The sequence below is a fragment of the Melospiza melodia genome, chromosome 19, assembly GCF_035770615.1.
Source record: "Melospiza melodia melodia isolate bMelMel2 chromosome 19, bMelMel2.pri, whole genome shotgun sequence".
In the NCBI taxonomy this organism is placed as follows: Eukaryota; Metazoa; Chordata; class Aves; order Passeriformes; family Passerellidae; genus Melospiza; species Melospiza melodia.
Window position 1 is genome coordinate 7,495,512 of NC_086212.1, and position 26,347 is coordinate 7,521,858.

The 26,347-nt window shown below is 46.5% G+C and overlaps 1 protein-coding gene across 1 annotated transcript; it reads right to left on the reverse strand.

The window, feature by feature from the left end:
• Positions 1-67: 67 nt before the first annotated feature.
• SLC13A3 (solute carrier family 13 member 3) lies at positions 68-26,141 on the reverse strand. The gene is made up of 13 exons (XM_063172267.1): positions 26,023-26,141; positions 16,707-16,972; positions 16,237-16,400; positions 11,685-11,751; positions 10,778-10,963; positions 9,815-9,940; positions 7,305-7,400; positions 5,554-5,658; positions 4,498-4,595; positions 3,176-3,288; positions 2,750-2,911; positions 2,288-2,425; positions 68-1,701 (listed from the first exon to the last, which is right to left on the reverse strand). Exons 1-13 carry the CDS (start codon positions 26,131-26,133, stop codon positions 1,516-1,518), a joined length of 1,818 nt encoding a protein of 605 aa, XP_063028337.1. The 5' UTR covers positions 26,134-26,141; the 3' UTR covers positions 68-1,515.
• Positions 26,142-26,347: the final 206 nt, after the last annotated feature.

The following is a 26,347-nucleotide window of genomic DNA, read 5'->3' on the forward strand; positions in this document are numbered from 1 at the left end:
TGGAGCAGGGAGAGGCTCAGGCTTTGTTTTTCTCCCCTCGAACTACAGAGCAAACAGGACCATGTGATGTGCTAACCAATGTGCTTTATTTTAAGTTTTCCACAATCATTATTAAGGATTTTGTTTGAACATTGAGGATTTTTTTTTTTAACTTGATTGATCAAAGTTCCACATTCAATTGGTTTTGGCGATTTCAGTTCATCCCCCTCAAGTTCCCATCTGCCACATCACCCCAAGGGGACCCCCACAGGGTAATCCCTGCAGCAGCAGCTGGTGAACATCTCCCTGCCAGCCCTCCTGCCTGGCCCTGGGGGTTATCAGCAGCACAGGAGCAGGGGGATGCACTGGATCCCTACCCCAGGCCAGTTCATCTTGTCAGCCCCACCACTTTACATTGTCAGAGAAACCGGTCCCAGCACAGAGATCCAGTCACTCACCTTCCACAAAACAAGAATCAGATCCTTTATCATTCAATCATCTGTTTCAATGACTGATGATTTAAGTTTAATATTTTATATTCTTACAGAAAATAAAATAAAAATAATTGGATAAAATGGTGATTAAAATCACAGTCAATTTGCAATGCTTTCATTGAAAGTACCCAAGCAATCTGATTTAAAAAGACGTTAAGAATCAAAGCCTAGTTTTAAAGAAATGTCAATAATATTCCAATGCAACTTGTCCACTGACCTGTGACTCAGCGGGTCATTTGTGAGTGAGTCAATCTCACAGCCTAAGACTGGCCACAGTTACCACAGTGAGACACCACTGATGTCCAAAGTTATGCCAGGAATTAATTTGGTCCCAAGCCCCCATCCGTGCACTCAGTGCAAAGAACCAGGCAGCAGTCGCTGCCCCAGGTTTTCAAACATTGAACATGTTTGGAAACAAACCGTGGCCTTCCAGTTTCCAAAGCATGGAGCAACGCACCGAGTCCTACCCACACATCTCCTGAGTCATCCCTTCACACACAAACCCGAGGAAATGCTCCTCATCCTCCATGAGAGAATTACTCATGAGATGGCAACGAGACCCCAGCCCTACACCCTGCCACAAGCACCCGGCCACCACCCTCTCCCTGGCCAGATTCTGATACACTCACTCACGTTGGGCTGCACATCAATAATCCAGTTGCCTCCACCCTGCTGCCAGGGCTGCTTTCCAAAACGAGGTAGGGTATCAGAAACTGGAGCAGCAAGGCTCATCAGCTCTCACGGGGGAACAGGCATCTATCTACCCAAAGATGCTCCATGCTTACAGGTTGTCCAGTTAACAACCATCTGTGGCAGAAGGACTCTGGGAGAGTCGGATTTGTACCTGCAAAAGGTGGGGAAAGATCTCCAGAGAAAATAACGAATGGATGTTGTGACACTGACCAGAATTTCTAGAAATAAAATTAAACCAGAAGGTCCCACACAGTGTGAGCGGCCACGTGGCTTTTCCTCCTGTGCAAACTCTGACGATTCCAGTGCCCCAGTCCTAAGTGAGTGAGTCCTTCCCCGGGGGTGGCTTTGTTCATATTTTATTTAGTGCACTTAAAGTGACATTTTCTACAGCTGTCACAAGTGAGGTGGCATTTTCTGCATGGATGTTGGCCCATGCAGGGAAGGTCCCCAGCTGGAAGATGCTCTTGGCCCATGTGTTCATAGCCAGGCTAAGAAGGAGAACTCCCATAAGATTCATGAGCAACCCAGTTCTGGCCTACAAAAGAAATACAAAGACAGCTGTTGAGTTTAGACTGGACATCTACAGCATGTGAAGCACGAAGCTATTTGAATGCAAACATTATAAAAATGGAAGGTTTAATTGCTGTTAATATTAGCAACATTTTAAGCAGGCTTAAAGCCACAAAGGCCATTCTGCAGCTGGTTACCAAGCTTTGATCCATCAAAAACATTAACATCTGTTTAGCCTCAGGAATGTGAGCAGGAACTGGGACTAAGCCTAATTTTACTCATAAGCTTTGTTTCACTGAGCTGGGGAAATTTTCCTGCATCCAGAGACCTATGAAAGTTGAGCTGTTGACACTAGAGAAACAGGACAAGGGGCTGGGGGACGCTGACCACACTCAAGACCACTTTTGTCACCATTTGGAGCCATGGTGGCTCCAAATTTCAACTTCATGCAAGCTCCTTCCATCCTTTGCCTTCAAAGACTGTTGAGAGCAGTATCAGACTTCTGTCTTCTCATTTTACTACATATTGAGTGCTAACAATACAGAAAAAAAACCTTCTTTAAACACACAGGCTGATTGTTTTCATCATTTTATGTATCTAAAGGAACTTACCATATCCTTGACCATCAAATGTCCAGAGGAAAAGGCAATTGAGTTGGGAGGTGTTGAGACTGGCAACATGAATGCATAGGAACATCCTATAGTTCCTGGTATCATTAAATAAAGGGGATTCACTTTCAGACGAATGGCCTGGAAAACCAGAAGGGAACAGAAATCGGACCTTGGGGATTTGAGCTGCCAAGAGATGAACCAAAGGATGCAAATAGCCAGTGTGCTGTGCACAGCCCTATCCCACACTATGTTATAAATAATCACATCTCTCATAACAAAATCTGAAGGATTTTTTTCCTTCAGTGCCCACGTTATGCTACAGGACTTGTTGCTCCCAAGGGTTTCAAAGAGCCTGAAGCCCAGGAGCAGGAAAATTCCCCAGTGCCTGTCCCAGCACAGACCCAAGGGGCAGGGCAAGGAGGGGGCAGAGCAGGAGCTGCTCTTGCCATGGGATGACCTTACCAGCTCTGCCAAGACAGGCAGGAAGATGATGATAGTGGCAGTGTTGCTGGCAAACTCTGTGAACAAGGCGATGACAACCGTGATGAGGATGACAGCCACGGGAGGTGGCACACCCTCCAGGGGATGCAGACGGCCTCCTATCCACACAGACAGGCCAGACTCCTGCAGGAGGGAGAGAGAAAACAGGAGTCATCCTCCTGCCTCCCTGCAGGGGAACTGGTCCTCTCCTAGAACTTGTCCTCAGGTGTCTCGCAGCAAGGAGTTGTAGCCTCCTTAAATATCTCCTGTGCATTGTTGTCACTTAGAGTTGACAAATACGTCCTTTGAGTGTGATGACTCCATTGTTGGAAGTTTTCCAAAGCCAAATGGGAACACCAAGTGACCCCCTGATAAGATCCAAGCCTGTTGGGCAGGATGGTGCCTCACCTCACAGCCCTTGGCCATGGCAAAGCCTCCTCCAAGCAGCAGGATGATGTTCCAGGGCACTGTCTCCTGGGCCTTCCTCCAAGTCAGCAAGGGCTGGGTCTCTGTGTTTGGTGCTGGACAAAGAGGAGAGGCCTGTGTCAAACACCCACCCAAAGAGGAGCATCAGTCACGGCCTGACTGAATGATAGCACAAGTCTGACAGCAGTGCTGAAGCTCACTGAGCATGAATTGCTTATCAAATACACACATGGAGTGTCTTGGGTTAGCCAACTAAAGGAACATTTAATTTAGTATCAGATATTTTAATAAAATAGCATTCTAGCAATATAGTTTTCTTTGAGGCTTTCTTGATTTAATATTTAATATGGGGTTAATTTTCTCTCTGTAACAGACATTAACATTGCCTTCATCAGATGAGGGTCCACAAAAGGAGGAAATTTTCTGCCATTTGAATTAAAGATGTTATTAATTTTCCATTTTTCATTCAACAGCCAGTGAGTTTAACAGCAGAGAGCTCATTTCCCCTAAAAGCCATTTCTTAATACGTGATAAAGTGAGCTCTGTTGTATGGAAGGAGGCACACTAATGGGACTGAAATTTTCTGTTGAAAAAGAGCACATATTTTATCCACAGGAGGCCTGATTAAACATCTTCCTGTGTATGGACAGCACAACAAATGTGCATAACTCAGAGCAGCTGCTACTTTGTTCCCACAGACCCCAGGCGATTCTCCATCATCCACAAAAGGCCTTCATCTACTTCTCCCCATTCAGATCATCTCTTATGAATTAAAATTTGTATTTCATTGCTCCTCAAGAGGAACGACCCAAGACTTCAAAACCTGCTGGAGAGTTTGAGCTTTAGGAATTCAAATTATTCCAGAAACAGAGGAAGAGCATCCATATCTGAGAATGGACAGCTAGCCCTCTCTCTGCCCTCTCAGAGGTCCATGCTCCCTTGAAGGAGCCTTTGGGAAGTCAGACACTAAACCTGTGTTCCACCATCAGGTCTGCTGTGTAAATGAACACCATGGGTAAATGAACACCCATTTCAGGTGACTTCATCCCACCATGGCATTAACCCTGACATTAACATGAGCAGCTGATGATTCCTGCCATCAGCAGCAGGGCGGTGACTGCTGAGCCTCTGCTGGTACTTCAGATTTTTTTTTAAAAAAGCCTTTCTAGGATGAAACGGCGCCTTGAAGCCACCCTGCTCCACCCTGCTGCTCCAAGGGGGGACAGCACTGCTCCTTGCCCCATGCCTGCCCTGCCAGGACACAGGCTGGCACACAGTCCCTGCCTGGAGGGTCTCCTACTCACCTTTCAAGTCAAACCACCACCTGAGGGAGGGTTTTTGTGAAGGGAAGAAGAACAGTATAATCACAATGGTGATTCCTGTAACTGCGTCTGAGATAAACCTGTCCAAAAGCAGCAGAAACACTCGTAAGAAGCACAAGCCTGTAGAATTACAAAGTTTATGAGAACAGGGATTTACCAAAGAAGATTACAAGTTTCCATCAGGTTTCAACAATGCTTGTTGTTCAGAGTTGTTTTTTAATTCCCTGTCGAGCTAATTTTCTACCATGGGCTGTGAACTCCCCAGAAAAGCTGCCCTACAAAAGTAAAAACCAAGATCTAATCCCCTCCACAGTGATGTTTTGGTTTTCTGATTGCAGAGTTGTAAGGACAAGTTTCCTGAGCCTGTTGCAGGGAGGAAGAGAGACAGAGCCCAAACCATCTTATTTACATGAGCTCTTTGCAAAATGCTCAAACTGTCAGGTGAAAGGGAGGATCCATCCAGTAAAAATAATAACTGATGAGGAAAAGGTCCATAATTACTTTGTTATATTAAGGAAACATTTATCAAACTAGGATTTTATGTGAAAAAAAACCCACCAAACTATGAAGATCTCTTCTTTTAAGAAATAACAACACCCTCTGTGAGCTTTAGCATCCCCTAACTGCTGCACCTATTCATCTTCACAAGGTATGGTTGTCACAGGGGACACAAACTTGGCAAACAGACAGGACAGCACTCAGAATCATCTCATGCCATCTCTCTTCAGTCTTCAGACCACTGGTGAAATCAGTGGATTGCCTAAGGAACTCAGTATTTCACTGCAAATATCCTATAAACAGCATTCCCAACATTAAATCCTAGGGATGGCCTCAAGCAGACACATCACAACTTCCCACCAGCTTCATGCACCTCCTCTAGGAGACAGAAAATGCAAATTTGGATCTGCTACTTGATTTAATTTATTCCAGGAAATCTGAGCAATAGTGTTAAGCAACACAATCAGAAACTCAGGAATGTGAATGACCTGGAAATGTTACTGCAAAATGGCAGAGTGGAAGGAAAATAAAAAGTCTTACCCTGGTGCAAACAGGCTTGCCCAGCCTGGAATGAATTTGGGGTCCCTGGAGAACAGCATGATTGCAAACATGCAGAAGAAGAAGAAAATTGCCTGTTCTGCAAACCTGGAATGAAAAGAAATGAGGTTAAAACGCTGATGTGCTAAAGGGGCGGATCCAAGCTGGGACAAGTACCCAGCTCCTGCTGCAGCACCTTGGCTGAGAAGTGAGGCTGATTTTCTAAAACCAGCTACAGTGACACATTGGGACAGACTGTAAATCTATTTGCAAATACTGGTGTTTGCCAGCAATAGTCTCTCATTGGCAGACATTAAGGAGAGGCGAGATGGGGATCAGGAATGTCCCAGCAGGGGGATGCAAGGCTGACCCTCTGGGTGTGGAAGGGCCAAGCAGCTCCTCATGGTCACCCCTCTGACCATGTCCCTCCACGACACCAGCCAGGCATGGTGGCACTGCAGCTCAAGCCACACAAAAGGATGATTGAGATTCAAATCATACATGAGACTGCAGGAACAAATTCCTCCAAGGTCAAAATCTAAACACTGTCCCTTAGACACATGACAAACAGCAGGGTAAAAGGCAATAGCATTCACTAAGTATCTAGCAGAGTTAAGGTTTAACCAAGGTTTAAGATGATGCCTCAAAATTCTATTTAAAATCTCTCTGAGCACAGGCAAGGGCTCACAAGCCCTTTGGATGAGGCTGCTTGAGCTGATTTTTAGTTATGGGGTTGCTAATCAAATTGGTAGAGCTCAGCTTAATGGACTTTCCCACTCCTAGATCTCAAAGTGGGACTTTGATTCTTTCAGAGACATTTTGCAGGCTGCTTGATAATGTACTGCATGGAACAAATAAACCAATTGCTTTCATTTACAGCGCAGGCACAGAGAGCTGCCTTTGAAGAACCACTCCATGTTCCACACAACAGAAATAATTACAATGTCGATAGCATGACACAAACATCACTGGATATTCACAGCACTGCCCTGAGTATGAAAATATTATTTTACAGATGGGGAAACACAGACCATTTAAGGAAGAACCCTACAGTTTCAACAGCCTTCAGTAGTATTGGCTGCCCAGAATATCAGTGGATGGTTGGACATATGCAGGGTTGGATTTCAGCTTTTCCTGCTTTCCCCTTTTTCTTGGCATTTCTCAGAGTCTAAAACTCATGTTTCTTTCTGCTGGTGCCTTACTCCAAAAATATCCCCATCATTGCAGTTTGTACCAGCTTTTACTTTCCTCACTTGACTAGCATAGTTGAGGGAATTATTCAGAAAAATAATTTGTTCCATGGCATGGATCTGATTTCTTTCTGTATACTTTCCCTGAGCTTTAAGATTTCTTTAAGTATACCCACAATCCATATGATTCATATCCATAATTTGATTCAGCAAATGCCTCCTGTATGCACAAACCCTTGAAATCCAGCTTGTGTTGGTTGGCACCTAACTCACACAGAACTGGGTTTGTTCCTGGAGTAGAAAAATCATAAAGAGTAATTAAACAACCCAGCATGAATTCCCTCTATACCAGGAATGTTGTTCTTCAGAAGATTTGAGTGCAAGATTCATGCTAGCAAAGGTGAGGGGGCTGGAGCATGCAAAAAGCAAAGTTCAGCAGGTTACAGACTTAGCAGAAATATAGGTATAATTTTCTTCAAAAAGCTCCATTCCCCACTCTTAAAACAGGATATTTCCAAACCGACTTCATTTCTTTCTCATTTCTATCCCAGCTTTACAACTCACTTTGTTGGACCCAGTTTCTGGTAGTCCTCCTTTATCACCTCCTTGGCTCGGGCTTCTGCATCCACTCTTATATTTGACTTTTTTGTTTTCCAGCCCCTGCCAAGAAACACAATTATATTTTTACATGCATTTTTACATGCCTCTGACCTAAGTGACACATAGACACATAGGAAATAATGCATTTTCTATGCAGGACTCAGTGTCCTTTTCCAGCACCTGCTCTTCAAGGTTCAAAGAGCTGCACGTCTCTGGCAGCTCACTTTGTGTTATCTTCAGATTATGAAGACTAAAATCGAAAATCTCTGCTGAGATAATGGTAATAAAGCTTTATTTTATATATCCTTTGTCTCTGCATTCATACAAAGGAGTCCCTGCAGAGGTGAGGAAGTTTCCTCTCATTTATATTCTGAACTGTTTCCTCCAGCATGGGCTGTGATTGCCAAATGAAAGTCCCAACATTGCTGGATTTCCTTGTCTTCCTTCCAAGCAAGTTACCTACTTGGACAGAACGACTAGGAATAGGGTGACACAGAAAATTAATCTGTCCCTTCATTTTTCAAGTCACTTGTAATTTCCTGGGTGATCCCAGGATGCTGCTGGGGATCAACAAAAAATGTGAGGAATTTCTAAGTGGCCGGGAATGTTAATGTGCTCCTGGCTAAGCCTCTTAGCCTGGCTGCACTGACTGCTCACAGTTTGCTCCTTTGTAGCATGTGCATACAAATGATATATTCATATCTTGCACTTCATCTCCCATCACATCTCATGACACTGAACCTGGTTTCTAGCACTGTGACCTTGATTAAAACTGCAATCCCAAATTTCTGTCTCAGACACATCTGCCCATCCCCATGGTCCCTTGCCTGTCCTTAATTCATTTATTGTTTCAAAGAGTGGCTGGATGTTCTATAGAGATGAATGGTTGATCATGCAGAAGCTGCTGCATTTCAAGTTCCTGGCTCTTTAATTTCTTGGTTTTTGGGAGGTGGTATTAACAGCAGCCTCATCTCAGCTCCATTCCCCACAGCCCTCCGCTCTTAAAACAGGACATTTCCAAACCCACTTCATTTCTTTCTCATTTCTATCCCAGCTTTACAACTCTTTCTCATTTCTACCCCAGCTTTACAGCTCACTTTGTTGCACCCAGTTTCTGACAGTCCTCCTCTATCACCTCAGCCTTTTAATGCCTTTTGGATCCAAGCAAAGCCCAGGTGTCCCCCTGGGCTGCAGACACCCAGGACCTGCCCACAGAGAACTCCAGGCACCATCCCCAGGCAGTTACAGCCCAAGCAAGGTTCCTGTGGAGCCTTGGCCGTACTTGAGGAGCTTTGCAGTGTCCCCTCCACCACGGGGGAATTCTGGCATCCGTGCAGGCCCAGCTATCCCAATAGAGCTCGGGGGACGAGCCAAAGCAAACACAGAGCATCACGTCCCTGAGCTCCACAGCAGCCCTGCCTCTCCCTGGCTTTGGCCTCTTCCCTCACCTGAGGCTGGGGATGTGCCATGTGCCATGTGCCATGTGCCGTGCCCAGGGACATGGGAACTCAGCTCTCCACAAGCCCTGGCACACGGTGAGAGCAGCCCAGCCCTCAGGATTGAGCTGGCCAAGCACCACACAGCAGCACCCAGAGCCTCCTGAGAAACCCCACCAGCAAGTCAAGGACAAGCCTTTGGCATTTTCTGGATTAAAACTTTCCCATTGATCTTTTTTTCTCCCTATGTCTGAGACAATGTAAATATTTGGACACCTGTTCTTCTTTTTCCCCTCTCCCCACATCTGCATTTTAAAGTCAAAACAACAATTAAAGGCTTTTCTAAATATCACGAATTCTGTATGGTCCCTGGAGGAAGCAGGACTCTTGACTTTGTTACCATCACTTGTGAGAGTGTGGAGGGGGAAAAGGCTCCACATGAGCAGCAGAGCAGAGCTGCAATCGCTGTGGGCTGTGCACACTGAGGGGTTGCATGTGTCCAGCAAAGATTTACTGGAAAAACATGTTATTCTCAGTTACAGATTAACACCTTGTTGTAAAATTAAGCCCTGTTGTGAAGTAATCTGTTCTAAACCCAGGTTTTTGCCCCAAGAAGAAATCCTGTTTCTTTCATGGGCAACCAAGATTTTATCACAGTCTTCAAAGCTAAATCTGCTTTTCCTTCTGTCATTAAAAATCTGCCATTTACCCTCCATAGGCCAAGGTCAGGCAGTAAAACTACCTTTAAAAATTATGCATTTAACTGAATGAATATAATACATACTCTGTACGTGTATTTCAGTTGGATAAGGTATATGTAACTATGAGATATCTTTAAAATCTTCCTATTCTATACCAGCTTTTTAAAATAGATGACTTGTTATGGGATGGGCCTGCTAGAGTTAGTTGTAAATTCCCCCACTTTCCAGGAGATGATCCTGGGTGATATCAGTAGATTTAGGATGAGAAGCATGATGAAAACACATTATAATGCTAATATAACCAGACTACATAGATGTATAGTGAATATCAACATACCTCAGGTTAATTCCTCCATACAGGATAGAGATCCATAGCCATCCCATGAGAAGAAAAATCAGCATTAAAGGAAATGCAAACATAAACCAAGAACCAAAGTTCACCACATCACATTCTGGAAAATAACTAAGCAAACGGGAAAAATCAAGTTAATGCAAGATGGGAAAGCAACCCTTCCATCCACGGGTAAACAAGCATCTGAAATCAGCAGTGCAATATCCCACAAACCTGCCCCTGTGCATTTAAAAACTATCCCTGTGAGTTATCTGGACATAAGGAAATGCGGGAGTGTTGTGTTGTAGCAACTCACAGGACACCCTGGCACCCCCATCTCACCCAGCCCAGCTGGGCAAGGAAAGTTCTGGAAATCTCCCTCCAGCTGGACAATGCCTTCATGCAAAGATCCTCCTGAACACCCAGGATTAAATCTGCTACAGAAACTGCTGGGCAGTCTGGACATGAACCTGGCAGGGATGCTGCAGTGCCCAGGACAGGCCATATGTACTCAGCAAAAGTAAGAAATACCTGTGGGCACCTGGGCTGGCAAAATCTCTGCTCCTGTGCACATAGGAGGAATATTTTATGACTAAGAAGTGGTGTGTTCATTATTTTTCTTTCTCCCATACAGCAGTAGCTGTAATTGCTCACAAAGCACTACATCAAAACAGTTACCAGGTTAATTGTAGGTGTGGAGTCAAGTTCCATTAAATTCAATGGGATTAAAAGCATCAGTGGGGTGAAGCACACATGCTTCAGTCTGGCTGACAGCCTGCCTGCCTAGGCTGGAAACCTGCTCATTAAATCTAAGGCTGGTGCACTCCCTGCTTTCATTTCCCAAAACACTCTGGAAGGGCATGAATTTTCCAAACCAGCACTCAGCACAGAAAGGAATTTCCTGCAGGGATGAAGAACATGTCTGTGTCCTGCAGGACTCACAGGGATCCCCAGGACAGCCTCCCATACCTCTTCAGCTGTCCCAGAAGAATGAGGTTTGGTGCAGTTCCTGTCAGCGTTGCTGTGCCTCCAATGCTGGCTGCATATGGGATTGAGATGAGGAAACCTTTCCATATGTTTGTTTTGTATTCCTCCTCCTTCTTTAAGTCTGAGAGAGCATCACTGGAGAGCTCCTTCTCCTCCGCCAGATCTTTGCTTTAAAACAGTCCAAAAGAGAATCCGGTGAAAGCCCTGGTTTAAATACAGCGCAGCCACTTCAGAGCCTTGACAGAAGGAAAATCCCCAGCTTTTAGAAATCCAAGCTACCAGTGTGGTGCTCAAGGACACCTTAGCAGCTCAGTGCTGCAGAGGGGTCTGCTTGATGAAGTGCCACTGGGACTGTCAGCCTTGCAGAGGACAGAGCACCCCCAGACCCATCCATAGGAGCTGAGGGTGCCTGTGCCTTGCTCAGCCCCTCAGCAGCTTGTAACACTGAGCATAAAGTCCACAGGACTGCCAAAAGGAAAAAGAACTAAAATTTGATAGATTTGAGGGAAGAAACATCTGTTCCTGTGCTCCTGAAAAGATGTTTCCTCCCCATCCTTGTTATCAAAGCAGGACCATCAGCAGTGTGTAAATCCTGGGGGGTTTTACATCATTGGCTTCACCCATTTGATGCTCCTGAGAAAACCAAGGTACAAATCCCCAGCAGGAGACACCTCTGGCTGTGATTTCACAGTGGCTGAAAAAATTCTCTGTAATGATTTGGACATGCAGAGGGAGGCTGGACACACAGAGCAGGGTTTTTATCATCAGTGACTGGGATGTTTGGTATAATCAAAACATTGCAATGACTGAATTTCAAATTCCTAACACTTGGTCTAGCTCAGAGGATAGTTCTTTCTCAAGTCTAATACAAACTTTATAGTTAACTTACTCCTCAGTACTTGCCAGAAACTGCATCTCAGTTGGTACAGTGTAAAGTTTATTCTGTTGTAAAGATGCTGAAAAAGAAAGATGAGGACTTTAAAACAGTTCAAAGCATCTAGAAAATTCTCCTTGAACCAAACAGAGGGACAGAGGAAACAGCTACCATGTTAGAGGAGGGGCTGTGCAAATGAAGGGTGAGCTCACACCATGGGGATGGGGTCAGGAGCTCACACCTGGCAGGGATGAGGGAGCCCTCCTCCTCCTCCTGCCACTGCTCCAGCCCCACCACAGCACCCAGCTTCTCCTCCAACACCCAGGCACTTGGTCCCTTCACAGCTTCTGCCAAAGGCTGGCCTTTGGGATCTCCTAACACAGCCCAGACTTCGAGGGTATCCCTTACCAAGTCAAGGGTTTGGGGTGGGTTTTCTTGGGGGAGGATTAACTTTAATCATTCTTAGGAAGGAACACTGTTGGGCTTTGTTGTATCTGTAAGGCAGGTTCCCCAAGGCACAGCAGGAGCACTGAGCTTCATTCCCATGGGGTGAGAATTTTACACCCTGCAGACATCTAGTGCAGTCACCATAATGCTGTAATTCCTTCTTTAAAGACAAGAGTGAGACACATTTGGGATTAGGTTTTGTACCAGCTCCTCCAAAAGCTGCCCTGACAGCAAGGACCATTCCAAGCCCATCATCCTCTCCACAAATGCCAGGCCCTGCAGGCTGAGCAGCCAGTCCCAGTACTATGGGAGCTGCACACCCCTTGACCACACCAACCCATGGGTGAACTCAGAAATCAAAAAATAGAAATGCAATACAATCACTCTCTGTTACCAGACCTGACATTAAGGCTTGTGGCATTTGTGGCCATGGCTTGGCCTCCTGAGGCTGGAAGATGTGCTACCACACCTCATTTTCCATGTTCCTCACAGGACTGCAGCACTTGTGAGTTTTATCCACCTTCAGCCCAGGTGGCCCTTCCCCACGCCTGCTGGCTCTGCTGCCTTTCCTTGTCCTCTCTGCGTGGTTTTGGGTGCAGAGGTTTGTGTGCTGCACTCCCTGTGCTCTGCAGACAGCTGCATACAGAGCCCAACTCCTGCTACTGCCACCCAAACAATCCCCAAATTTCCCTGCGCCCCTTCTTAGTCCCAAACCCCAATCCCCTTCCAATAATATGACCTAGATATCAAAAGCATGGAGAGAAGGCAGTGGTCAAAGTCTCTGGACTCACTCACATGTGCACCAAGACACCGTGCTCGTTCCAGCTCAGTGAACCAAGGATTTCTGCAATGTCATGTTTTACACATGGCTAATTTACTGAATTGGAGGTAATTGGCTTGGACACACACATGCTGAGCTTTCACCCCAACCTTGCCACGATGAAGGGATGTAATTAGAAGGATGAACATTAACCCATGGTTGACTGTTGGTCCCTCAATGGATTTAGCCCAAAGGCTCTTACACTTCTGTCCCACTGAAGCCCAGTCCTGGCTCTGCAAAAACATTTCATTCTACTTCAACATTTAAATTTTTTTTTCCCCGCTAAGCTCAGACTACCAGCCCATCTGAGGAGGACCATCTGTGAGTTATTTTTCAAGGAAGGTTTGCAAAGGTAACCATGCAAAGGAAAGCCAGGCATACTGCAGAGATTTTTCTATTAAATTTATAAAAAAGGAATTGAAAATTATTACAGGTCCATAAGTCAGAAAAGGCCAAAGATAACAGAGTTTGGACCCATCTGTGCACACCTCTCACAGAGCAGTATGAGGATTCTGTGGCCAGTTCACCAAAATATCTCATATACCTTAGAGGCAGAAATGCTTTTCCTAGGTAATTTTTGCTTTAATTACATTTTTTACTGTTTCTAAAAGGTTGAAAAGATCCAAAAAGTACTATTTCCACTGACTGAGAGATAGAGGCAGCAGTGCTGTGGCCACACCCTGCCAGCACTGCCTGGGATTAGGCAATCAAACCAGGCAGCACTGTCCAAAAATGCACATTTGCCAATTACACCTTTAGAGACATAATTTCCAGGTCTGTGACTCAGTTACACCTCAAGCACTGAATGCAGCTTACCTTGAATTTGCAGAATATTCTCTATAAAGGAAAAAAGAATGGAGATATTTTCATGTGATTTTTGCCTGGAGATGTTTAAGGTGCTCAGAGAAATGTAATATTGCCAATGAGGGGTTAGTGGGCAGAAGCAGAGAGAGGTCAGGTTCACAGGCACAGCAGCTTCCAAATTGTCACACACCTGTTGCTGGAGATGTCAGCAGAACTGCAGGGCTCACCTCCAAAAGGAAAGTTCTAGAAGCTGAAAAATGTCTGTTGGATTTAAATTTATAACCCTGCTTTGATCCACCAGAACCAGTTGGGACTTCAGCCACCCAACCTCACTGCCTGCTCCCCTGCATCAGAGGCCAAGAGTGTGAAAATGACAGCTAAAACTGAGTGTAATGATTTGTTCAATGACACAAGAATGTAAATATTTGCTGATCTGTAACATGCTGCACACACGGCTGAGCATGGACATAAGTGACCAAAATCTTGATATTGTGTCATCAAGAAAAAAGTGCCACCAACCGATCAGAGATCACTTAATTTCAGGCACCATGTCTGTAAGCAAAGTCCTACACAAAACTGGTTTTCATAGACTTGTTGAATTTTTTTGCTGTGGGTCAAATGCTTTGAAATTTTACATATTCTTTATTATATTTTAAATTGTTATTTTTAACCACCCAAATATTTTTTTTTGCCTCACGGACTCTACCACGGTGTTATGAAACCAAGTCAATTGGCAAACGGATTTTATCACCTGCCATTGGACAAGTTTTCTTGCACATACAGCTCCTTTCACAAATGAATCTTTTTTGGAGCACAGATCACAATTCAGATATATCATAAACATTTAATAAACTATGAAATGAGTATACCTTTTTCTCATCTGCACATCTCCACTCCTAAGTGTAACATCAGATTCATCACTTTTGACTGACTTTAGGTTTAGGGCTTCCTTCAAGGAACTCAGCTTTGCTCAACCATTCAGAAAGATTACAGAAAAGGATGAGTCTACCTTGGACATTAAGTTCAAATAAAAAGTCTACATAAAAATGCAGATTTTGATGCATGAAATGTACATTTTACAGGTGATTCCTCCTTTGCTTGTATCATAAATAATTTTGAAAGCCTTTACCTCAAAAAAAACCACACAAAAAAACCACAAACATAATCACACCATCACATGCTATTTGGAAAGCATCACTTTATTTATTCTTCTACCTGCATTCCCCTCCTTTGCCTTTTCTGGTTTCTCTTACCACTGCAAGTGTGAGTCAAGGATGTTAATTCTGTGCTTAAAAGTGTCTAGGACAAGGTGAGGAATCTTCCTTTTATGTGTTCCCAAACTTTACTGTACTTACCACAACTAGCCACAACTACACAGTCAGATTCAGAGGCTGGGGACAAAATGTTCAAAGCAGACTGACAAAACACAGAACAGGAAATTATAGAAAGGAAATCAGTGAGGTTGATTTTAATAGATGTGAATAGTCAAAAATTCATAAAGCAAACATGATAAAGCAACCTGGAGTGCAAATATCTCATAATTGCTAAACATCAGTGATGAATGATTAACTATATCTTTATTAGATGTGCACATGTTTGACTTTTCTTCTGGGGACTCCTTTATCTGCCTTAGGACTCAGCAGGAACTAAGAAGCCATTGCTTTTAAATCACAGATGAATTACTAATTAGTGCAAGAAGAAGCAGAAGAAGCAGAATAAGAAGCTGTGACTACTGCTCCAGCTCTCAGCAATAGCTGCAAAGGGGATGTCAGGATGTCATTTCTGGATTGCTGTTTCTCATCACTGTCTGCCAGAAGCCCAAAGTTCTGGAGAACGGCTTGTGAAGAAAGGGCTGCAGAAAGGCCTTACCTGGCCACATACCCCTGACCTATCCTCAACCTGCTCAGCAACAGCACCAAACAGCAACACGGAGATGGGAAATATCACAAAGCACTTTATGGACAGATATTTAACCTGCCAGCCTTCCCCTGAGGCTTTGCTTTCTCCTCCAGCTCAGGCTCCAGTTCCATGTGTGAACAAGCAGGAAAACAAGAGAACACACTTGTCCCAAGTGCACAACAGCTCTGTGTGCCACAGGGAAGGACCCCACTCATCACCTGCCCTATCTACAGCCCTCCCTGGCTCCAGCCATCCCCAAAGCACCCCTACAAACCCACCACCACTGTGCCACAGAGCTGGACTTTAACCTGTGCCAGCAGCAGGTTTATGGAGCAGGTTGGCTGGGCATCACCTCTTTGGTTTTCCAGGCCACTCATAAGCACTGCATGGCATGAGGAAAGGGCAGATAAAAGGGAGTTGTCTGCCAATATTCTTCCACCATGGGAATAAAGTGTGCAGTAAAGTGGGACCAGCCTTAGATTGAGCTGCAAGCTAATGAACATGGTATTTGTGCCAGTGAAGTCAATGAAATGGGGCAGATTTAAGGGCAGCAGGGCAGACCTCAGCTGGCTTATACTACTGCCCTGTCTCAGTTACCTTGGTTTTCTTCATTTTCCCTGTTCATATCCTTAGATGTGTCTTTTTCCCCAAAGAGGCTTTTTAAAATTGCATTTGCAATTGGAAGCATCATAGCAGTGGAGGCAGTGTTACTTAACCACATGGACAGGAAAGACGTTGTCAACATCATCCCTAAGATTAATCTGAAAGAGAGAAAAAAGGAAAAGCTGAATTTCTTCAGTTTGGCAAGTTCTCTGACACATTGGTAGGAAAAGCTCATGTGCAGAGATAACAAAACCAATACCAAAAAGGATTTCTGTGACTCTCCTGAAACTGGATGGAGCACAAGCATGGGGCTGAACCAAATGATGTGCTGCACTGGCCCTGGGGCAAACAGCTGAACAAATGGAGAAAAGGGGGTGTGGACACCCCCAATATAGCAGCAGCACAGCAGAGCCTCTTCCCAAGCCCCTGCAGCTCACATCCCCCAGGCAGAGCCCCATAGTCACCTGGCTGGCTGGACTCCCACCAGCATGAGCACCCGGAGGGCAATCCTGCGGTGTAAATTCCACTCCTCGATGGCCGAGGCCATGATTAAACCACTGAGGAACAGGAAATTGGTGTCTAAAAAGTATTGTGGGCAAACTTTGTTAGATGGGAGGATCCCCAGGAAGGGAAAGAGGACGATGGGCAGCAGGGCTGTCACAGCCAAGGGCAGGGCCTCGGTGCACCAGTACAGGGCCATCAGCAGGATCACATAGAGGCATCTTCCTTCCTGCAAAAGGAGGAGAGGAATAGTGAGATGTGGCATTACAGAGACATCTGTCACTTGGAGACACTTAGAGAAGCAAAATATTCCAGTTACTCCCTTAAGGATACAGTTCTTCTCCCAAATAATTTCCATCAAGTACAACATCTTCCCCCCCACATTGTGTAAGGGGCTCAGGACTGATCCGAGACCACAGCAAAACCAAAATCCTCCTTGATTGCCTGATCTTCCCATGTGCTTGCAGGCATCAACCAAGGAATTGGAGACCAGGAACTGCCCCACAGTACTGAATTAGGGCTGGCATTGCTGCTGACATGCTTAGGTGTGTGACCCATTTAATGTTTGTGCTTTCCCTCCAACTTCCGCAGACCGTGCTCTGCACAGCTATGCAAAAACAGCCTTGAGAGATGTATGCCCCCCACATTTGCAATAGGCAGCACTCAGGGAGGTTTCTTTTCTTGGATCAGAGTCTCCTAAGAGATTTACGAGAACCCATTCCTTGGGAAGGGATCCCAGTCCCTACGGAAATCAGTAAATCAAGCACCCGAGTGTCACAGCACTTCCTGCAGGCATCACCCTGGCCTTGGCCAAGGCTGGCAGAAACCCAGGGCCCCCAGGCCACAGTGTGAATTCACCCATCCACCCAGGAGGCACAAACTAGACCAAAGCCATTTGTCACCACAGCCACAGCCAAAACAATGAGCAAAGGGAGGAAGTCGGGAGAGCGGCCCCGAGCCCAGGACGGGAGAGCCCAGGGCAGAGCTGAGCTGGGTCACAGCAGGCCTCAACAGGGACATTGTCAGCAAGCACAGGCAGAGTGCCACAGCACTATAAATAACTGCTGAGCATCACTTGGAAGCCACAGAGCTATTTATTTTATCACTTTTCCAGCTTGTTGTGCAGGTCGAATTGCTACTCAAAGGCACCTCTGTGCCTCTGCTGGGACCTTCCTCCCCTGGACCAAGTCCGGGCCTCTGAGGAGGAGATGATGGCTCTGCTCCCTGCCAAGGCTGGGGACTGTGGGAACTCCATTTTGGGGATTATGTGGTCCCAGCCCCATCATTTGAGGGTTCAGCCAGGCACCAGAGCAGGTACAGCACAGCCAACACCTGCCTGTTCACCTACGAACAATTTGCTGCAGGCCTGGGCTGAAGGAGGTCAAAATCAACATGGATTTATGTTCACCACATCTGCAAGTGAGGGTTTGAAAGGTGGACAAAATGACAGATTTCCTGATTTTGTTTTAGCAGCCAGGCTTTGCATTGACAAGGAGTCCTGCTAGCAAGGCCCCAGTGAATGTGGAAGCATAAGCACAGCAGAACTGAGTGTAACTGATTTTTTTTTTTATACATTAATTGTAGCAGTGTCAGTGCCTCATATGAAGTGCCCAAGATCTGGATTTCAAGATCACTTTCAGACCTAATTTTAGATGCCAGTAAAATGACACATGAGAGTGTGTGAAGCAAAACCCTCAGACTCAGCCCAGCCCTGGCAGCTCTCATGGGCTCCCTGCTCCTCACTTCCCCCAAACCAGCAGGACCAGAGCAGCAAACCTGGCCGTGCTAAACTTTACAAAAATAAAGAATCATGTTTTCAAGTGTTTGCCACTAGATTAGTGATTTAATTCCTGTGCCAACTGATAATTCCTCTTTACTATGGTTCTTTTTATATGCCAAATAAATAGCTTTGCTCTCATTAAGCTCTCTTCCACTTGATTTCCAAAAGCCATATGGATAATTTTTTTTCTCCCATTGGCAAAATATTCTTCAGTTTCCAGCAAGGAAAGTTGCACCAAAGTCAGCTTCAAAATAAAGACACTTTAGCTCTTACTGGAGTAGAGCAACTGAAAATATTTAACAATGATACAAGAGCATATCAGTGAAGGCTTTAATTGACTTTACAAAATAGATGATGTACAATTTAGAAAACTAATTATAAGTAATGGATATTTATTCTCCAGTGCATGGAAAATGTTCTGGAAAACACTGCAATGAGACACAGCAGCAATCTAATAACTCCTCTTCACTGCAAGATCAAAAGCCAAGGGGTAAAAATGAAACAGGGCAGAAGGAACTGCTGTGTGAAAGGCTTCCCTGAATTTTTGAGATCTATATGGATCAACAGGAAACCACTTGAAAAAAGCAGTAGCACTGTTTATCCAATTTATTCTACCCTAAAAGAGGACAAATAGCAGCTATATTGGTTTTTGAGATAGTACCAGCATTGAACAAAAAAGGAACAAGACCAATCCACAATAACTTCAATTTCAACCAAGCGTTCCCCAGAATGAAAAAAAAAAAGTCATCAATAAAATTGAATCAAACTCTATACGAAATGGAAAGCTTTTTGATTTCAAGATATTTTGCAAATGTTAATTAATTGATGTCCCCAGTGTTTGGTATGTTTGGTTAGTACACAAGCAATAAATGCTAACAAATGTCAGGAGAATGGTCCTGGACAGGCTGGGCTGAACTCGCTGCTCTGTGTGGCACCTTCACCTCCACATGATCTTCATCCTTCCATTCCTTGGCTGCAGCCTTGTCAGGAGTCCTTCTACTTCTTGTATCTCCCTCCACCTTTGTATTTACATTTTTCAACAGAATTCTATCAAAGTTCATGGTGGCACGTATGAACTGTAAAATGGATCTTGTGATCAGGTTAATTTTACAGCCATTTAATGATTTCCAGGAAAGCACTTGTGGCTCTGGACTGCAGCAGCTCCTCTTCCTGTTGCTCAAGAGCCTTGGGATCGACCTCTGCCCCTCCAGACACAGATGCTGTCTTTGCCACACTCCAGCACTGGGGATTTTCCACCCTGGGGACCTGCTGGGCTGTGGCAGAGGAAGCCCAGGCACGAGGCTGCGTCCTGCAGTCTCAGGGCAGGGCAGATGAGGTGCCCCAGGGAAAGGAGGCTCTGGCAGGGAATGTGGGTCAGGGGAGGCGAGCTGGCTCACCCAGGCACAGCCTGAGAGGGACACCAGGACCTGCAGCTGGACCTTGTTCCCCATCAGAACCAGTGCCCACAGCTACCCCATGAGGTAGATTCAGTGCTCAAAGCAGCCCTGCCTTGGCACGGCCAAATTCTGGGTTTTCTCCATCACCCCCTGAATGCTGCATGGTCATCACAGCCCCATCAGCCACACAGGCTCCCCCCAACCTCTAACCAGGTAAAAGAGGGGCAGACAGGGCTCCTGCAGGACCTTGATAGCAGCACCAAGAGAGATTTTGGCTGAATTGGAGCTTATCAAGCCCTTTAATCCCTCTGCTATCACAAAGAAACATCCTACCTGTGATATACAGAACAACCTGGAGCAGAAAACAAGCACTGAGAGCTCTCATGGCACAGCTGTCACTGTGCCACCAGCCCCACTGTGCCCAGGGCCTGTTCTCCAGCAGGATGGAGCTGGGAATCTGATTTCCACTAACCCAGCTCCTGCAAGCATTATGTAATCTGGACTCAGCCCAAGCCCTGTTTACCAGCCTCCCTGCCAGTGCAGTCCTTTTGCTCCTGCTGGCTATTTGCAGAGTGGCTAGAAAGGGGCCAGTAACACAGGCCACAAAGCTGCAAGAGCTTCAGGGAATCCATTTTCCTCTGCTAAAATGACATAAAGCTTAAACACTTTTATTTGAACTTCCTGAGGTATTTTGTAGTTGGCAAAAAAAAAAAAAAAAAAAAAAAAAAAAAAAAAAGTCTGTTTTAAAATGAGACAGCTGAAGCTCAGATAAAGTGGGCAAATTGAGTGTATGGCAAAAAGTCACCAACTCATCAAACAGCAGCCTGGTAGACTCTTCACTTCTCTTGTCAACTTTCACACATCCCATGCACACAAATACCACATTTACCACCTTGGCTGTGGGTAGCCAGTCCTGTGGCTGTGTTGAGGTAATTACATATTATGATCTCCTACCTTTCTTTTTATTTTAAATACTTCCCAAGGGAGGCTACATATCAGCCTGGCATGTGGTCAGCATCCCTGGTGATCTCCATCTGTACTGGGGCTTGTAGAGCCACACCCACTTTATTGGTACACAACAAACTCTTCAGGCTCTTGAAAAATTATTTTATGGAAGTTGTCTGAACTTGTAGATTTTAAAGTAGCCAGGGTTAGATGTACGAAATTTTAAATTTCCATTTAGTTACTGTCACAGTAAAAAAATTATCAGTCAGTTTCTTATGCTGTAGGATTGCACTATCAGAACTTTGCTCAGTATAGAACAAAAATGCTTCACTGAATGTGGCTTTTTCTGCACTGTCCATCTGGCAACAGATTATAACATTTGTGTTCATCACTCTCAACACCCTGCCCAGGGATTTCTTCCATATCTCTTTTCATAAAACCACAGAAACAATTAGTTTGGAAAAGACCTTGACAATCATTGAGTCAACCATTGCAGACACAGGCAGGAATCAGACAGACATGTTTTTTATCCAGTTGTGTTTTCCAATTAATATTAACTCCTGTCAATAAAGACTAAAGACTTCCATTTTCCCCAACCCAAGTATTGCTGCTTTCACACCCTCCCAGTGCCAGCTTGCTCTTTGCCAGGCTGACCCTCTCTCTGGGCTGAAGCTCACAGAGGATGTGGTAAAATGGAGCCACTGTACCTTCAGTTATCCCCCTCTTTCCCCACTGAAGTTCTTGCTCTCATCTTTTAACTGACCATTGCTTCTAGTTCTGTGAAACTGGCTTTCCCAAATCACCACAAACACTGCAGAGATGGACTTTGTGTATGAAATGCAAAACCAGGCTACAATCACTTATTTCTCCTGCCAGGCTGCTCTCTGGACTGTTCCCTGCCTGCCCATGCTCCTGCTCTGCTCTCCAGCCAGGATCCAGCTCCTCCAGCATGCAGGACAACCCACTCCCATCCCCTTTGTCTACATTTGCATCCCCCCTCTGCCCACAAAGACACCCTTCATGCTCTCTGCTCTCCAGGGCGAGCAGTGTCACTTTTCTTCTGCAAGATCCTAAAGTCTCCTTGCACTAACCAGGAGGACCCATCACCATCATCCAAGTTAATTTTAAATGGCTCCATGGCCACTGAGGAAGTCAAGTAAGTTTTCTGAAGGCACTGGGCCCTATTTGCCTGCCCAGAGCTCCTTTTAGCAGATTTGGCTGCCTCAGCTGTTACCAAGCCAAGAGGCTGTAGACATTGAGTTCATTAGAAGCTGTTGGAACAAGCTCTTTGCACAGCTCATTAAAAGTGCCCCCATGCCCCTTCCAGCAGAACAGTTCCTCCAGCCCCTCCTGCCCTGCCCCAGCTCTTTGCAATCATTCACAGCCCTCCGAGCAGGGGGGTCACAGGCACTTCCACTCACGGGACAAATATTCAGCCATTTCAGCAGTGACCAGAGCAGGAGGTGACACACAGAGCCCTGAGCAGACAACCAGCTCCACACAGAGCATTTCCTTCTGCTGCCTGATGTGGTGGACACAAAGCACTGTTCCACACACAGCTTGGGCAGCACACCCTGAGGTCTCAGCAAACACACCCACAAAGCAGAAATTTCATTTCTCTATTTAGCAGAAAGGAGGCTGAAGACAAAACCATTTACATCAGCCTCCCTCTACACAACCACCACCTACAGAGGCCATCAATTAAAAACAAGGCAATTAACATAACAGCAGCAGGGGCAGCCCTGTCACCATCCCTCTGTGAAGGGACTCACATAAGGATCTGGAGAAAAACCATTGCAGAGTGACAGCTGGCAAGAGCTCTAATCACAGTTTGAAGATATGGATGCTGGAGTCCATCACCAGTGAGCAAGAGCAGACCTGATGGATGATTTGTCTTTTTTGTGTTTCCAGAGGGATGTCACTTAAGTGTAGGGAAAAACAAAAGCACTGCACCCACATCACAGGGTATCACTCAGAAAGGACACTCTAACCCAAGGAGCCACAGCCTGGTGTGTTCTATCAGCTTTAAGGCATGAGGTCTTGGTCTCCAGACCCAAGTGAAATGCTGCCCTTGAAACCAAAGCTGAAGTGGCTTTTTATGGTAGAAATCCTTTGGGTGACTAAAATTGCAGAGCATCCCAGCAGGGAGTAAATGGTGACACGATGTGAGAACAAATTTTTAACATCGACAGAGAGGAAATTACTGCAGAGGTGCCTGTAAGACACCTTCTCACAAGGGAATGCTCATCCTGAGACCAGCAGAGGCTGAGCCTCACTGCTTCTCCTCTCCTACCAGCTCCTGTTGCACCCTGCCAGGCAGCATTCCACCATCCCAGCAGGAGCACAGGGCTCTCTCCAGCTTGTCCAACAGCCCCGTGTTCCAGATGCACAGGACTCGGCAGCATCCCGGCTGTTCCAGTGACTGCACATCAGCAGCACTCCTCCTGCCCCAGCCTGCTGTCCCTGCGTGCCCTCCCTGCCTGGGACAGGCTCCCAGTGACTCCAGCACAGCCCAGTCAGTCGAGTTCTCGCTGGCCACCTGCAGCAGCTCTCACGAGCTGCCTGCCCAGGAGAGGCCAGGCCGTCCTGCAGTCCCGTGGCAGGACAGACAGACGCCTGGCCAGGCGGTGCAGTGAGGGCACGCAGCCTTTGCCATCACGTGCCAGGACAACTTCCACACTCTGCCACCCCTGATCCCCTGCCTGCTGACCCTGCTCCTGCCCCTTGCTGCTCTCACAGTGTGGTTAAAAGCATAACCTGCTCCTTCCCCTCCCACAGCCCCTCGCGGCTCGGGCTGCGGACAGGGGGTCAGGCGAGCTCCGGACGTCAGAACTTAATCCCCTGTTGATGCAACAGCAAGTTTCTTTTCTTGCTGAACAAGTGAGAGAGTTTAGTGTTGAAACCCTGGATGAATCATTGACCCCTGAACATGAACAGATACAACTGTGTACAGGAGTTAGCAGCTACAGGTTCCCCCCATGCCAACTCTGGGGAGAACTTGGGGAAGCTGCAGTTTGGACTTGCTTGAAATACTCCCTCATGTGAGCATCCAGGTTTTGACAGGCATCAGCCAGTGGCACTGCTACCATCTGTGATGATTTAAAATCCATGGAGAATGAAGAAAAGACCCCCAAGCTGAGCAGCAAGCTCTGGCAGGGTCTCCTTCCATCACCACAGTTGTATCCCTGCTTTGCTGCCTGCTCAGCTGCAAACATTTCCACTTTCCCAACACCGTTTTTTGTTCAGCGTTGATCAGACCACCCTATCCATGAGGTCCTCCATGGACTGCACCCTAGAGTGGGCTACCAGCTCACTCTGGGAGCTAAGTAGGAGTGAGCAGCACCATTACACCACAGAGATATTTTTTAGTTCTCTACACATACGGAAATCCCTTTCCTGAACATCCAAATCCTTGTACAGCCTGTGGGACACTACACACTTCAACAGGCACACAGAGCACCTAGATCAAGGCCCTTTCCACAGCACTGGGTTCATCTGTGATTTCTTGTCACTATTAACCACTGCACAAAACCAGACATGAGCTTGCACTTAGCATACAGTGCATCTCCTCCCTCTCTAATCCTATCTCACAATTTTACCAAGTGCCAAAGTCAAACAAGATGCTATTAAATACACTTGAAGTCATTTGTTCACTTATTGAAAATTAATGCAGAAATGTAACTATTCAGTTATGAATCTGCAAGGGAATGTAGTACCTGCTGTGCAATGTGTTTTCTGTTCCTTGAGGCAGACATTTAACACAGCTCCATTCATAACTCAGCCAACAATATAAAACAGAGGAAAAAAGTGACATTCAATCCAAAGAAATGTCTCTTTTAATATATGGTGTCATTAAATAAAGCAATGGTCAATCTATATTATTTTTAAATTTAACAGGTGTATTTTGTATCTCAAAGGAGAAGGTTTCACCTGACAAGCACTGAACAGGCAGAACTTAGTGCCAGCTTTGTGTCCTTACAGCTCCTAAACTATTCTATGTTCACTACATACTGATCATTACTTATTTTAGGTCATTCTCAAATGGATCTGAGTCAGAATATGAGGGTGAAATCTGGCTCATGCTGAAGTCAATGGTGCAAAAAAAGTCCACAGGGCAGTGAAGACATCCACAGTGTCTTCACTGCCCTCTGGACTTCCATCCAAGGCTCAGAGGTTCCTGGTGCACAAGAGCTGTGCAAAAGAACCCTCCAGCCCCCAAAGCCTTGCCGCAGATTGCTTTATGTGCAGCTCATCACATGCTAAAGCACAAACCTTCAGAGGAGACCAGTTTCCACCTTTACAAAACACCACTTATCTTACTCGCAAAGCCTTTTCAGATACAGCACCAAAGTCCCCCTGAGTGTCACCCACAGCGGGGCGGGCACTCCGGAGCAGCCCTGCAGCACGAACTGAGCACAGCTCCGCGGGTCCCTGTCCCACCGCCACTCCCATCGCTCAGGGCATGTGCCAGCGATGCCAGGCAGACTCCCAGCACCGAGCACTCCGTTCTACCCCAGCTCTGGGTGATGCTGGTCTTGCCTCAGTTTCCCCAGATGCCATTTGGGCATTACTGATAAAATCTACCAGCAAGAAGCACTGATCATTGCCACTGAGCTTGAGTGGACACGATCCTCCCACCTCCCAATGTCTATATAAGAAACATCAAACAGAATTCACGTTATCTATCCCTTCTTCTCCCTATAAGCCCGACATGACCGCAGGACGCCCCATCCATTCGCACTTTAAGTTGCTGGAAAAATGTGAGGAGCTGTGCAGCCCACTCTGCTCCATGGTTAGGCAGCAGGGTGACCCTCTGGAGAGGAGAATTCTGCTGGTGCTGAGGCAAGCGGTGGCACGGAGCCCCCAGGCTGTATCCCCGATCCTCCCAGGGCGGAACGGCGCTCCTCACACCCAGAGCTCCCGGTGCAGCATCCTCGGCGCGTCCCGCAGTCTGTTTGTGCCGGTGTCCCGCAGTCTGTCTGTGCCCGTGCCCCACTCGGTGTGCCGCAGTCTGTCTGTGCCCGTGCCCCACTCCGTGCCCGCACTCTGTCTGTGCCCGTGCCCCGCTCCGTGCCCTCACTCTGTCTGTGCCCGTGCCCCTCGCCCCGCAGCGGGCTCCCCAACCCGCAGTGCCCACCCGGAGTGCCCCGGCGGTACCTTTGGGGGGAGGCTGAGCAGGATGGGCACCAGCGCCAGCGGCGCGCACAGCAGCACCACGAACCTCCGCACGCTCCACGCCTTCTTCACCAGCGCCCCCAGCGCCGCCATCCCGCGCCCATCGCCGCCGCCACCCCGCGCCGCCGCTTTATCCCCCGGGATCGGCCCTCCCGGTGGGCGGCACCCCCCCGGGACCCCCCGCCCTTCCCCGCCCCGCCTCGCCCACCGGGAGGGGCCCCGCACCGCCCCACGGCGCTGTGCCCCGCTATACCGCCTCCTAGCCCCGGTACCCGCCCTTTATACGGCCCCTAGATCCCCCTCCTTC